Source organism: Medicago truncatula, chromosome 1 (assembly GCF_003473485.1).
Source record: "Medicago truncatula cultivar Jemalong A17 chromosome 1, MtrunA17r5.0-ANR, whole genome shotgun sequence".
Taxonomy (NCBI): domain Eukaryota; kingdom Viridiplantae; phylum Streptophyta; class Magnoliopsida; order Fabales; family Fabaceae; genus Medicago; species Medicago truncatula.
The window spans coordinates 54,051,488-54,065,615 of NC_053042.1; the positions used below are offsets into that span (position 1 = coordinate 54,051,488).

The 14,128-nt window shown below is 32.3% G+C and overlaps 1 protein-coding gene across 1 annotated transcript; it reads left to right on the top strand.

Annotated features, from left to right (window-relative positions):
• Nucleotides 1–11,326: 11,326 nt before the first annotated feature.
• On the top strand, nt 11,327–13,431 carry LOC25485541 (uncharacterized). The gene has a single exon (XM_013614777.3). It carries the CDS (start codon nt 11,440–11,442, stop codon nt 13,228–13,230), a length of 1,791 nt encoding a protein of 596 aa, XP_013470231.2. The 5' UTR covers nt 11,327–11,439; the 3' UTR covers nt 13,231–13,431.
• The last annotated feature ends 697 nt before the right edge of the window (nt 13,432–14,128 follow it).

Here is a 14,128-nt window from a genome sequence, read left to right on the forward strand (position 1 = left end):
ATTTACTTTTTGGTAAATTATATTATTATCTTTGTTTTAATAAAAGTAAGTATATTATTTTCTTGCTTATTAAAAAACACAACGTTGAAGCAGCTTGCCAATTGCGACAATTCATTCTTTCATTTCCATGTTGAAAAAAAAAAACTAAAAACATCACTATTTCTCCAATTGAAAGCAGGGGCAAAATTGTATTTGTCATAATTAGTCAGCTTTGTCCTCCCTTTCTTCGCTGCTGCATAGGACTATAGGAGAGAAACCATCATTCATTCAAATATGAGTTACATCTTCGTCGTTGTAAATTTTTTTGGAACTTGACTAAAACTTAAATTTCACACGGAAGAGAAATATGTTCATTCATAAACAACACAAATAATTAAAACGAAAATATTCAGTATTCGAAATATTCAAAAACATATTAAATGCAAATAAAATATCCATAAACATTGTAGTATTCAGACTAGCCAGAGACCATTTGCATTATCACCGCTTTGCACGCTTCCGGTGGACACTGAAGAATCATTCTAAGTTTGTCTTTATCCTTCATGACAGCACAATATATCTTAGTCAATGAATCTGTGTCACACCCACACTCCTTTATTAAATTCCAGGTTTCTTCTCCTGAAATCGGAGGCAACTCATGTTTATGACGTTCTCTCGTTATTTCATTTCCTTCGCGTATTGCTGCATTTCCTTCTCTGAGTGCCTCTGCAACCACATTCATTGACTCTTTAAGTTCAATAATCTCATTTTTTGCCTCTTTGTTTTTAACCACTTTCAATTTCTTCCTTTTGCCACCACTTGCAATGGGTGAAGGATCTGGTGATTGTGTTTTAGGTACAGTAAAATCGTAATCAGGAACAAAACTCTCCAAATTCACCTCATTTTGAGCAACGTGACCATCAATATCTTGAATAGTTTCAATGAAATCTTCCTCGGTGGTCGATGCCCCTCGTTTTCTGGTTTGTTTAAAAGTCCCAGATTCATCTCCATCAGCTCGGTTGGGTCCATGGAGTTTCAACATTTTCTCATAATTTGGAAATGGAACAAATCTCCAACTTGCTGCTTTTGGTTTCGATTGAAAGTAGGTTTTAGACAATTTATAAAACTATTGATTAATAAAATATTGCAAAATTCAAGATTTACAAAATTTACCTCAATAGAGCTTTCCAAACTTCTTCCTCGGCATCCCATAACTGTGTAGTTTCAATCCAAGAAAACCCACTCATACCACCTTTAAAAATTTCGTTATATTCACTGAAGTTTCTTTTCAAAGTTTTCCAGCGATTTTATACCTTTAACTTATCAATTTTGTCACTAAACAATTTCACAAGTTCAGCCGTAATATTATTATATGTTGTTGTCGTAAAGTTACCGTTGACTTTGTTACCTTTTTCAAGTTCTTGCATGAAAGCTTCAACAAGAGCATCATCCAAGGCTCTATTCTAACTCAAAGTCCCAGAATTACCATTGTTGGTTGGAATTTGCTTTTTTGATGCCATACTATATGAAAATGGTCAATTATAGCACAATTAAATTAATAAATATAATCAACATAAAGTCCCAATATCATTCACTTGACATAAAAATCAAATAAACATTTATTCCAAACACAAGTATCTAATAAACATGACGATAAAATCAATACTACTTCCTCAAAGAACAACAAACATCAAAATAATAATTTAAATTACAAGGTAATCCATTTAGGTCTAACCATCATTTTCATAATTCGACCACATTTGATGTGCTACACCATTTTTTATTAAAGTACCCATAGCAAATTCATCCCTATCACTTGATGCTTGATGATTTTCATGAGATGCATTTTGATTTGCAAGTTCAGCATCTACTTCAGCTATAAGGTCTTCATCTGGGTCTACGCTCATTAGATAGTTGTGAAGAATGCAACATGCAAAAATGATTAATTTTTGCGCTTTGACTCCATAAGTGGGTTCTGTTGAATTCGACAAAATCTCAAATCTTTTTTTTAACACACCAAAGACTCTTTCAATTGCATTTTGTAAAGATGAATGCCGAAGATTGAACAATTCTTTAAAATTTTGGGGTGGATTTCTTGCCGAATATTCTTTCAGGTGATACCGAACTCCTCTATAAGGCATAATAAGTCCACTTGTCAACATGAAGCCGACATCAACAGGATAATATTTTCCTATGGTAAAGGATAATACTTGTCAACATTAATGTGATGGTTTGAAACAATAAATGTAATAGTTATATGTGTATGGTGATTCTTATATTACCTTGAGGAATTTTAAGTTTATCTTCTCGTGTTAATGCGTTCTTTATTATTCTTGAGTCAGAGGCAGAGCCTTCCCATCCCGCAAGCACATAAGTGAACTTTAAATCAAAAGTGCACGCTGCTAAAATATTTTGTGTTGGGTAGTCTTTCCTACCACGATATCGAGGGGCATCTTTTGCAGATACTTTAACTCGTATATGTGTTCCATCTATAGCACCAACACAATTCTGACATAATATTTTTTTATCAATAAATATATGTATATGATCTATCCAAATATTGCTTATATTTTATTGTTGGACAAATTATTAATAAAAAATTTACCTTAAAGTATGGGTAGAATCTAGTGCTACTAGAAATTTCCAAGGGGATCGTTGAGCCATCAGGTTGTACGATAAAATTTTCTTCCAATTGAAGAATAGCTTTCAATACTTGATGGAGATGACGGCTAATTGTTTCACCCGAATGACGAAATCAAAAGTTGACTTCACGATTTTTAGCATTATGGGTTAGTATGTAGATTGATTTTGCAACTTGTTCTTCCACACTTGACCATCGTGTAGGTCGTAAGCCCCCTTCACTTTATAACATATCACATAGCTTAAAAAAAGTTCGAGGACCCATTCTTAATATATTTCGACTACATTTACTATTTCTAATTCGATACATTACTTCTTCACGGACCCTTTCTCTCTCGGAGCTCATACTATAACTTATTTTTCTTTTACGAAACACTCGTAAATAACAATAAACAATAGCACACATAAGTTGAGCTACAACCCTTCGACGCAAATCAAACTATCTATTGATTGCAATTTCCCGATCTTGATTTTCCATCTAATTCCATAAGATATTTATAAAATTATTTTCTAGATAATATATAACTCATATCCCACACAGTAAAATGCAACAACTTATAAAATAAATAAATTAATACAATTAGAAGAAAAAAAGCTGCAACTGACTTGAAATAATAAACTAGAATATCCTTCAAAAAAAAAAAAAACTAGAATAAAAAGGAAAAAAAAAAACAAACAAGAGATCATTGATCATCATCATGGGATAATGGATTATAAAACAATAAAAAAACGATGATAAAAATAATGGCTTTGTTAACAAAAAAAAGAAAACAAACATAAAGAAGATTATTCATTATCATCACGTGACAATCACACCGGTGGTTTTGAAAACATCACTAACATATCCAATAATAACGTGAAAAACTAATGATCAAGAAAATGTGACAAAGCAATATAGATAAACATTATTCATCAATCATATGACAAAAATTAATAAGCAATACTCACATCGTAAAGTTCTGAAACAACGACAACGACAGCAAAATAAGAGTAGGGTTGGAAGAGTAGTTACAGGTAAGAAATAACAATGATCGATAACCTAATAATAAAAATTGGGATAAGGATATTCTTGGAATTTTAAAATAATTTAAGGATAATTTTGACAGTGTAATAAAATCTTAAAGAGCTTCCCTCCCCTTCCCACAAAAAAACTCCAATTTAATGGGAAGCAATAAATGAGCATATAAGGGATTTTTCTTCCCTCCCCATCCCTCAAAATTGAACCAAACAAATAAATTTTAAAATATCCCCTCCCTTCCCTACCAAAAATCTCCAACCAAACGGACCCTAAAGCTTGAACAGTCAATAAAACTATACTACGGTGAAAATCTTTGATTATTTTTCTTTGACAATTCATATGTGGATTTTTAGAAATTAATAATAATATTTTTTTTATAATGTGATCTTTCTTTAACATGTTTCTTTGTGACAAAAATAATCAATATTCAACCAATCAAGTTTATACAATATATCGAAAAAATTCAAAGCAGCTAAAATAGAAAAGACGAAACTTCTTTTAAAATTTTCTTTCTCCTTCGTTCATCGAAGAGGATGGTTTTAGGTCATTTTTTGACCTAGAATCATCCCTCTCATTTTTTTCCCATTTTCTTTCAATTTAAATAAGTGGTTTTCACATATATTATCACGTGTTTCCTTTTGTATTTTTTGTGATTTCGTCGTCTAAGTACGGCGTTGTGTTGTTCGTCGTTTTTTGTGGCATTTGATTTCGCGTCTTGTCGCGGTGTACGTTTAGTCCCTATTGAAAGATCGACATCAGTCAATTACAAAGTCAATGATTTTGTGCGGCGTTTGATTTCGCGTCTTGTAGAGGTGTTCGGTGACTTAGATTTTATCATATTGTCTGTAGGCATTTTTCCGTCGTATGTTATTAACTTGGGTGCTGAGAGTTTGTTCGCAATTTCATCCTTTACGTTTTTAGCGATGTTTATATCTGATGTATCTTATCAATTTGAATGAATGAATATCGTTTTGTTTTTGTCAAAGGTAAAAAGAAATTAATAATAACACTTTTTTTTAAAGAAAAATTAATAATAATACTTCTATATGTAAGACCATCCACAACAGAGCATCCAAATTGGGTGCTTAAATGAGTCTTTTATGTCCACATCACCCATTTTACGGTAATACTTAATAAGTACCAATTTTCTCCAACCCAGCACCTCAAAAGAAATTATTAAATAGGTCCCACAAATAGTTCTATATCATTTACCTTTCAATAAAATTTCTTTACTTTATTAAGATTTATTAAATGGAACCCGCAAAAAATAAAGAGAGAGAGTGCTTCCATAACCACCCTCCTCCATAGGCACCCATATATTATACTCTACAATGGAGGTGTCTATTTAATATATGGTGTTAAATAGGTGAAATACACACCATTATGGATGATCTAAGAGTTTATAAAATAATTTTGTAATCTCTAAGATCATCCACAACATAGCACCTTAAACTAGATGCTTAAATTAATTTCATATGTCAACATCACTCATTGTACGGTAACACTTAATAAGCACCAATTTTCTCCAATCCAGCACCTCAAAAGAAATTATTAAATAGGTCCTATAAATAATTTTATATCATTACATTTCAACAAAATTTATTTATTTTATTAATATTTATTAAATATGACCCATGAAAAATGAAGAGAGTGAGGGTGCTTCCATAGCCACCCTTCTCCATAGCTACCCATATATTAAACTCAAAAATGGGGGTGCGTATCTCTTACTCTTTAATCTTATTAGGTTTGCAACAACTAAACCTAGAAAATTCCCTCCAAATGATCCGCATTAATTGCTAAGTGCTAACCCTAATTATATATTTCCTTCCAACACTTCTTCAATTTGAAATTCAAAAATTTTTGTTAGAAACCATGAATTGCATTAAATTACATCTATTGCTATACCTCTTGGAAAATACACAACTCTTCAACCAAGCACACATCTTCAAAATAATTAATACATTGTATAAGATCTCTTATGTTATTAAATTCTATGATATATGCATATATGATATGTAAATTGGAAAAATATATTATTACTTTTAATAAATATCAAAGTGTAATTATTCTTTTTAGAGTTGTACGTGTAATTTAGAAATTATATTAATTGAAGTGACTTTGTATTTCATGTAAGTGAACATTTATTACAAGTCAATTTTTGATGTTTAATTAAAAAGGTAATAAATAAAATTGACCCGTACAACAATATAATATTGTATTCTTTTTATCTTTTTTCTTTATATTTTTTTTAAAAAAATGAGAAGATAATGCCCCAATAATATATTGTGATAAAATAAAACAACAATCTTTAATTGATTAGTTTTTCAAAACTAAAATGTAAAATTTAATAAGATTCAAGTGTCATTGAAGGACATAGTAAAACAAATTTGATTGTAATATTGTATCTCTAATAATCTAATTTGTGTTTATTGATCGACCCATAATCTTACGAGTTAAAGATTAGGCTAAACTGCAGTTTTGACCCCCTAACTTTCATAAAGGTGCGATTTTAGTCCCCTAATAAAAAAAATTACAATTTAAACCCCTATGTTTTAGCCCCTTTGCAAAAGAGACCTTTTGGTCAATTTTGACCGGGTCAACGCGCATGTGTCATGCCACATGTGTATTTTCCCATTTATTTTTATTGAAAAAGCCAATTGTGTAATACTTGAATTAAAAAAAAAAATTAAAAAAAAATGGAAAGGTTGGCACGTGAGACCCCCAATTCTTCAACCCTCCTTTTCATATTCGACCATAACCAAACCTTGTCTTCTTCATCTTATTCGACCATCTATTCTTCATCTGTTCTTCTCCATAACCGAACCTTCCTCTGTTCTCCCCATCGTCGCATCTTTTTTCTTCACCGTAGAACCCGTACTCGCCGTCGCCGTCGCCTTTCCATCTTCTTTCCACTTCATTTTCGCAACAAACAGAGATGAACAATCAACTGGAATTTGATTTGTGAAGCAGAAACGAAGTGAACATGAAGTGATTGGGGATTTGTGAATCAACTGAATTTGATTTTCGGAAACTTAGGGGTTTTGCTTTTCACCTTAGAATGTGAAAGAAAGAAAAGAAGTGAAAATGAAGTTCTCTCACGTGCCAACCTTTCCATTTTTATTTTTATTTTAATTCAAGTATTACACAATTGGCTTTTTCAATAAAAATAAATGGGAAAATACACATGTGGCATGACACATGCGCGTTGACCCGGTCAAAATTGACCAAAAGGTCTCTTTTGCAAAGGGGCTAAAACATATGGGTTTAAATTGTAATTTTTTTTATTAGGGGACCAAAATCGCACCTTTATGAAAGTTAGGGGGTCAAAACTGCAGTTTAGCCTAAAGATTATTCATTAGTCTCTATTATAGTCGACAAGACCCGTGCGTCGCACGGGTTAAAATTCTAGTTTAATATAGTGCTAAATAGATGTAGCATCCACCATTGTGGATGGTATAATAGTCCAAATAATTACTGATACTTTAATTGTTGCCCAAAAATAAAATTGAGAAATGACAATTATTATCATTGATTTTGTAACCTCTAAACTAAGATAGTAAGTAAATTGGAGTAAATGACAATTATTAAGAAAGTAATTGTTTAGTAACCACTACAAGTAATCGATCTCATCCGTTGATACGCAAATATGATGGACGTCTCATATTTTGTCAACAAAAAAAAATACATAAAAATTACATTATTTTCAATTGAAAAAGAATAATGATATGAAATAATAATAATAATAATATTTAATGCTTAATATTTTTTTTTATCAATGGTTTTAATACTTTTTGAGGTTGCTTCTATAGTTGATGTTCACTAAGTTTTAGTTCACTCAATGCCATGTTAAGCTCGCTCCAATTCAAGTTTTTTTTTTTAAGGCTAATAAAAATATATAGAAGAAATGAAACAAAGAACAAAACGCTCCAATGCAAGTTTTATATAATTGCTAACATTTATAATAAATTTAGGCATAGTTCATCATATGATGGACGTCTTAGATTAAATGACATCATCTATACATTGGTCTTCTCCCTCTTCGTTCATTTCACATTTCATCTAAACTTTTGTGTCGGTAAGGGCAAAGGGGAGAGAAACCAATTTGTACGAGTTTGATCAATACACTCTTACTTTACTTCGAGGAGGAGCACACTCCCAAGTCTCAAGCCAATACTATCAGTCACTAAATCAACCCAAATGGGTTCTCCTCATCACAAATTGAATAGGAATTTCTGATGTTTGCATTACATATCCAGGCATGCTAGACATCGATGACTGAGCCAAAACAATCATACCTTGAAAAGAAAGAGATCTAACCATTTTTTTTTTAATGGTAAATATTATTCATGTCGGAAAACCATCGTTGACTGAGCCATTCCATTATTCCTTGAATATGTGAATACCAACACAAAAAATATGTTCAGAAGACAATTTCTCTCTGCAACATTCATTGAATTCAGATCACTATTAAAATGCAAGCAAAAATTGGTCAACATAAATTATTGTATTTACCAAATACATCAACTTATGTTGATTTATTTTTCCTTACATTTAAGGACGGAGATAGTATGTGCTTTACATCATTTTTTACGAAGCTTCAAATGCTTTGCCAATATTAAATCTGAAAAGGTGATTTAAGATTTTATCAAAATCAACAATTGTGTCAAAAAATCAAAATCAACAAAAGTTATGGTATTCCCTACTCGACTTTTAATTTTAGACGGAGAGAATATTATGTTTGTAACTTTTACTCTATACTGCAAAACTAGGTGGGATTTAGTATGAGAATGGGGAGTTCTTTTCCTTGATGGGAAAGTTGAATCTTGACCATTGATATAATAGTTTTTTATTCCAATGGATGTGATCTTTTACCTGCAACTTGCTAAAACATTTTGTTGGCACATGGTATACCTTTTACAGCGCCCCCACCTGCTTATTAATTAACATTATTTCATCAAGGTTATTTATGATTCTAACCAATGTTTATAATCATATTTGTGTTGAGAAAGATTTGCAAAATAATGAAAAAAAGTTCTACAAATAATTGGTAACTAACCACAACAAAAACTTGCAATTAGTGATATGCAAAATAAATCCTTATTTTGATATACAAAATATGGGTTAATAATATTTAAAAGATCAGATCGGTGTAAGATCATAACTTCGATAGTGTAACGAACAAGATCGGTGAAAGATCTGATTGAGTTTTGCTTGATTAAACAACAAACTTTAGATCAGTGGGGTTAATCCATGGATGCCATAGAATACTGTCGAGGGAGAAGGAATAATATAGGTTGTTGTTTGAAGATTTCTTTGTTAAGAAATGAAGATGGCGTTTTCAGTTTTTTCATTGGATTTGTTGAGTTTCGTTTTTTGCTTTTGGAGAGAAGGAGGATGGGACCAAAGCGTGTATATTGTTTGTTTTCTTCTCTAAAATTAATCTGAAGTCAAGTAGTAGTAAAAAGGGGGAGGTGTAATAGGAAAAACAAACAACATTAAAAAACTGTTTTTTTTTTGTTCAAACCAGTTACAGAACCTCCACCTGGTATGGAAAAGGACAGTTTCCCATGGTGGAAAAGAACTGTCCGATCCCAGGCTAAACGCCACCTATGTTGTTATCTTAACAAATTTAAACATATGCAAGAGTCACGGGGAATTTAAACTTAAGGTGTGGTTGATTTGTTATAAAATGAAGGAGAATACAAAACAACTCTACATGTTTAGTGTTTGATTTTTAAAACTGTTTCAGGGACATAACAAACTGGAGGAGGCAATGGACAGGACAAAAACTGAAATTTTTGTCCTTCACCAAACCACAACACAACTTTTTGTCCCACGTACAAGTTGTCTAAAACACAAAAATAACATTTTGTCCCTCAAAAATCATATAAAACAAAATATTATTCAATACCATAAAAATAAAAATTTGTTATGTATTATTCTGTCTTGTGCTGTGCTGTTCTACTTTGTACTTAATGTTTTGCAAACCAAACGCACGCACTCTCATTTGTTCCAACCATGTTATCCCTAATTTTTAACCGGTTGTTGCTCACAATTTCACAAATGCACAATATCAGTATTTTATCCAAATTGAAAATTTAGAGTCCTAGCGAAATGACATAATTTTATTTTTTTTGTAAATAAGCAAAAGGACAAACTTTTTTTGGTGGCGGCCGAAATTTAAGCGGACCTTTGCATATATTATACATCCCTGTGAACTGATAAGCTAGGGTCATATGATTATACTTTGTCTAATATTATCAATTTTTTTTATTTTTGTCAAATAGCCTAGTAACTGAAGCTCACACATTTTAAACCTGGAAAGTGGGGTGTTCGAGTTTCGAAATATATTACCAATTTTTAATTGTATGCGCATGTGACTACATACGTATAGATATCAGAAAAATTTATGATGATAATTTGATTATTTTTCAAGTAACACTACTAGTTGACCATTCAATATAAGGATGCAATACTACGGATGCTTACTTGGACTTGATAATTTAATTTCAAAAGTCTTGCCATGGTCCCATTGGTGATTCTTCAAGACTTTTCAATTGAACTTCGTTTTTTGGAAAAATGATTTCCATTAGAACCAGATCGATGCCGGGTAAATGATGTCATTGACCCCAGATATCTTAGTCTAAAAATTAGAATCAAATTAAACAAAGTTCCAACAACCTTTTTCGTTCTAACAACCTTTTTTTTACAAAATGTTCTAACAAACATAAAGGATCGATTGTTTTGATACCCTATCAAATCTTTATTTGATACGTTGTAAATTAAAATTGATCATTTCTAAAATTTGGTAACATCCCAAATATAAATTAAATCTTAAAATGAAATTGTCATTGATTTTCCCTTGAAGAATTATATACCGATTCAGAATTCCGTTTCTCTTACAGGATTCATAGGCCAGAGCCTCATAAGTTAAAAATATAATTTGAAATAAAATAGTTTCGTTGAAGATTTTCTTGTTTGCTTGAGAATGTTACCTAGACGTGGTGTTTTAAATTCGGATTCTCTTGCTTGCGTTGTAAGTTGTGGTTAAACGAAAACTTTTCTGGAGTTGTTGAACAAAAGCTTAAAACATCTATTCTTTTAATGTTCTTTTTTTTAGATGTATTTGAAAGTTAATCTTGAATTCATCAAAGACATCAATAGGAAGGCTTCATGTAGTTTTGGCTAGCATGCATTTTGTAAATTTGGAAGGAACATAAGACTATTTTGTCGAAAAGATTCATCGGTTGTTGATATTGTTGATAGGGTGAAACTCCATCGTGGTGTTGGCATAAAGCAAAATTTCAAAACATTTGTTCTGATCTAAATCATTGTTGGTCGAACCCAATTGTGTGCTTTAAAGTGAAATAATTATTTTATCTTTCGATGTAATTGTCGTTTTATGGTTTTGTTTTTGGTATTATTCTTTGCATGACTTGTGCTTGAATAGAGTTTTTTTTTATGCATATGAAACTTGAAAAGAGTTTTACATCAATTTTAGTTTCTTTTTTAAAATATAACCATCTAGATTGTTGGAGGAAACATGCATAAGAATAATAATATCACTGAATGTGAAAGGTTGGCCACATCGTTCTTCTCCATATGCAAAGAAGTCAACAATAGCAACAAATAAGAGCGCCAACATTTGTTTTTCTAAATTTATAAATATTCAATTCAGCAAGTTGCTCCATCTCATTTATACCTCACTACTTCTATAACCATAAGTGGCAGCAAGTGCAAGCTAGCTAGCTAGCTATTGCAAGAAGAAGAAAAAAATATATCTTCTTGCAATTCGCAATATTATGGCGGTAGGTAATTCCATTGGTGTTCATGGTTTGGGAGACATGAAGAGTCTCACCGTCCAATTCATCACCGGGCGTTGGTTCGTCATTTTTGCCTCCTTTCTAATCATGGCAGCAGCCGGAGCCACCTACATGTTCGGTCTATACTCCCCAGACATAAAAACAACACTTGGCTATGACCAAAGTACACTGAACCTCCTTAGTTTTTTCAAAGACTTTGGTAGCAACGTTGGTGTCCTTTCAGGACTAATCAACGAACTCTATCCACCTTGGGTAGTTTTGACAATAGGTGCTATTCTCAATTTCTTTGGTTACTTCATGATTTGGTTATCAGTTACCAAAAAAATAGCAAGACCACAAGTTTGGCAAATGTGTCTTTACATTTGTATAGGTGCTAATTCTCAGTCTTTTGCAAACACTGGTTCACTTGTGACTTGTGTTAAGAATTTCCCTGAATCTCGCGGCGCGGTTTTGGGAATTCTTAAAGGCTATGTTGGTCTCAGTGGTGCAATCATCACACAGCTTTACTCTGCTATTTATTATGATGACACAAAGGCTTTGATTTTGTTTATTGGTTGGCTTCCTGCTGCTATTTCGTTTGCTTTTCTTCGAACCATTCGATATATGAAACCTGTTCGACAAGTTAATGAGCTTAAGGTTTTTTATAATTTCTTGTATATCTCACTTGGTCTTGCTGGATTCTTGTTGGTTATGATCATAATTCAGAAGAAGGTTAGTTTTTCACAGAGTGAGTATGGTTTAAGTGCTGCTGTCGTTATTTTCTTGCTTTTTCTACCACTTGCCGTTGTTTTCATTGAAGAGAACAAGATTTGGCAGAGTAAAAAACTTGCTTTGGTTGATCCTTCACCAGTGAAAATAGTAACAGAAGGTGAAACAGTAACTGAAACAGAAAAGGTCAACTCTGCTGTTTCAGTTTCAGCTCCAAAAAAAGATCCAAAATGGTGGGAAGATGTGTTCAATCCACCAGCAAGAGGTGAGGATTATACAATACTTCAAGCACTTTTCAGCATGGACATGTTGATACTATTTGTGGCATGTATTTGTGGTGTTGGAGGAACTTTGACAGCAATTGATAATCTTGGTCAGATAGGAACATCACTAAGATATCCAAAGAAAAGCATAAGCACTTTTGTGTCTTTAGTAAGCATTTGGAATTATCTAGGACGTGTTTTCTCAGGATTTGTTTCTGAACATTTTCTAACAAAGTACAGATTTCCTCGTCCTCTTATGCTTACTATGACTCTCTTTGTCTCTTGTGTGGGACACCTTTTGATAGCATTTGATGTGCCAGAGGGTCTTTATGTAGCTTCAGTGATTATTGGATTTTGTTTTGGTGCTCAATGGCCATTACTTTTTGCCATTATATCAGAACTTTTTGGACTTAAATATTATGCAACTTTGTATAATTTTGGAAGTGTAGCAAGTCCCCTTGGATTATATGTGCTTAATGTGAAGATCGCTGGTCATTTGTATGACAAAGAAGCAAAGAAGCAATTGGAAGCACTTGGAAAGCAAAGAATAGAAGGGCAGGAATTGAATTGTGTTGGTGTTGATTGTTACAAGTTATCTTTCATTATTATCACAGCTGCAACATTTTTTGGTGCTGTTGTTTCACTTATTTTGGTGGCTAGGACCAGAAAGTTTTACAAAGGTGACATATACAAGAGATATAGGGAAGAAGCTGAAATGGTGGAGGTAAAGAACGTAGAAAAGACAGAGGAAGATGACAAAGTTGGTCAACAGCAGCATGTTGCGACAACTTGGAATTAGGACAAATGGTTAAGGACGATATTATAGATCATAGATCATATAAGTGTAAACATGAAATTTAAAATTTGTCATACATATTATAAAGTATAATTGTAGCTTTATGTGTGTTTGTTTTTCTTTGTAGTGATGTATACTTGTCATTTTCTTTTGTCACACATTCAAAGAAAAGAAACTTGATTGCATTGTTATACAATAATTTAATGCAATATGTCCGGTTAGCATGATTGTGTAGGATTGAGACCTCGAAGTATGCTTAATTCAAAGTCTGAGATTTGATTCCCTCGTGTGTTAACAATTATTCTGTTGGATCAGTCCATACAGAGTTGTGCAGCTCTTACTTCAATCGGGATGATCTCGCTAAAGGATGGTGAAATTGGTTCGTTGGATTAATGGGTGCTTAGCCGGACACTGAATTTTTTTTTCTTAAAAAAAAAAAAAACTATAGTTTAATGCAGATTTGCTCCTTTACTTACATGCACGTTGATGGTTTGAGGCTGTGTGTTCCAAACATGTTTGAACGAATCCATGTTAACTAATGTATTGGTGCTGTCAGTAAACCAAGACCTCTGTGGAATCGAGATCATTTCCAATATTTCAACTCCGAAGTTATGACTTATTTAGGTTAGAACGATGAATCTGTTCATTTTTAAATTTTAATAGGCAACATGATTAGATTAAAATTTGGATTCAACCAAAAGGGACAAAAATTAAACTTTTTAACTTTATTAAATTAAACCAAATTAATTCTTAAACCCTAATATCAATCATGTTAATTATCAAAACTAGTGAATTAATATGCGGACACATACCTGAATTTATTCATAATCACTGAGTCTCCTTGTGATAATGAGATGCAACCGTGAAGTTTGGTACGATATTCTCCATAGACAACTATCGA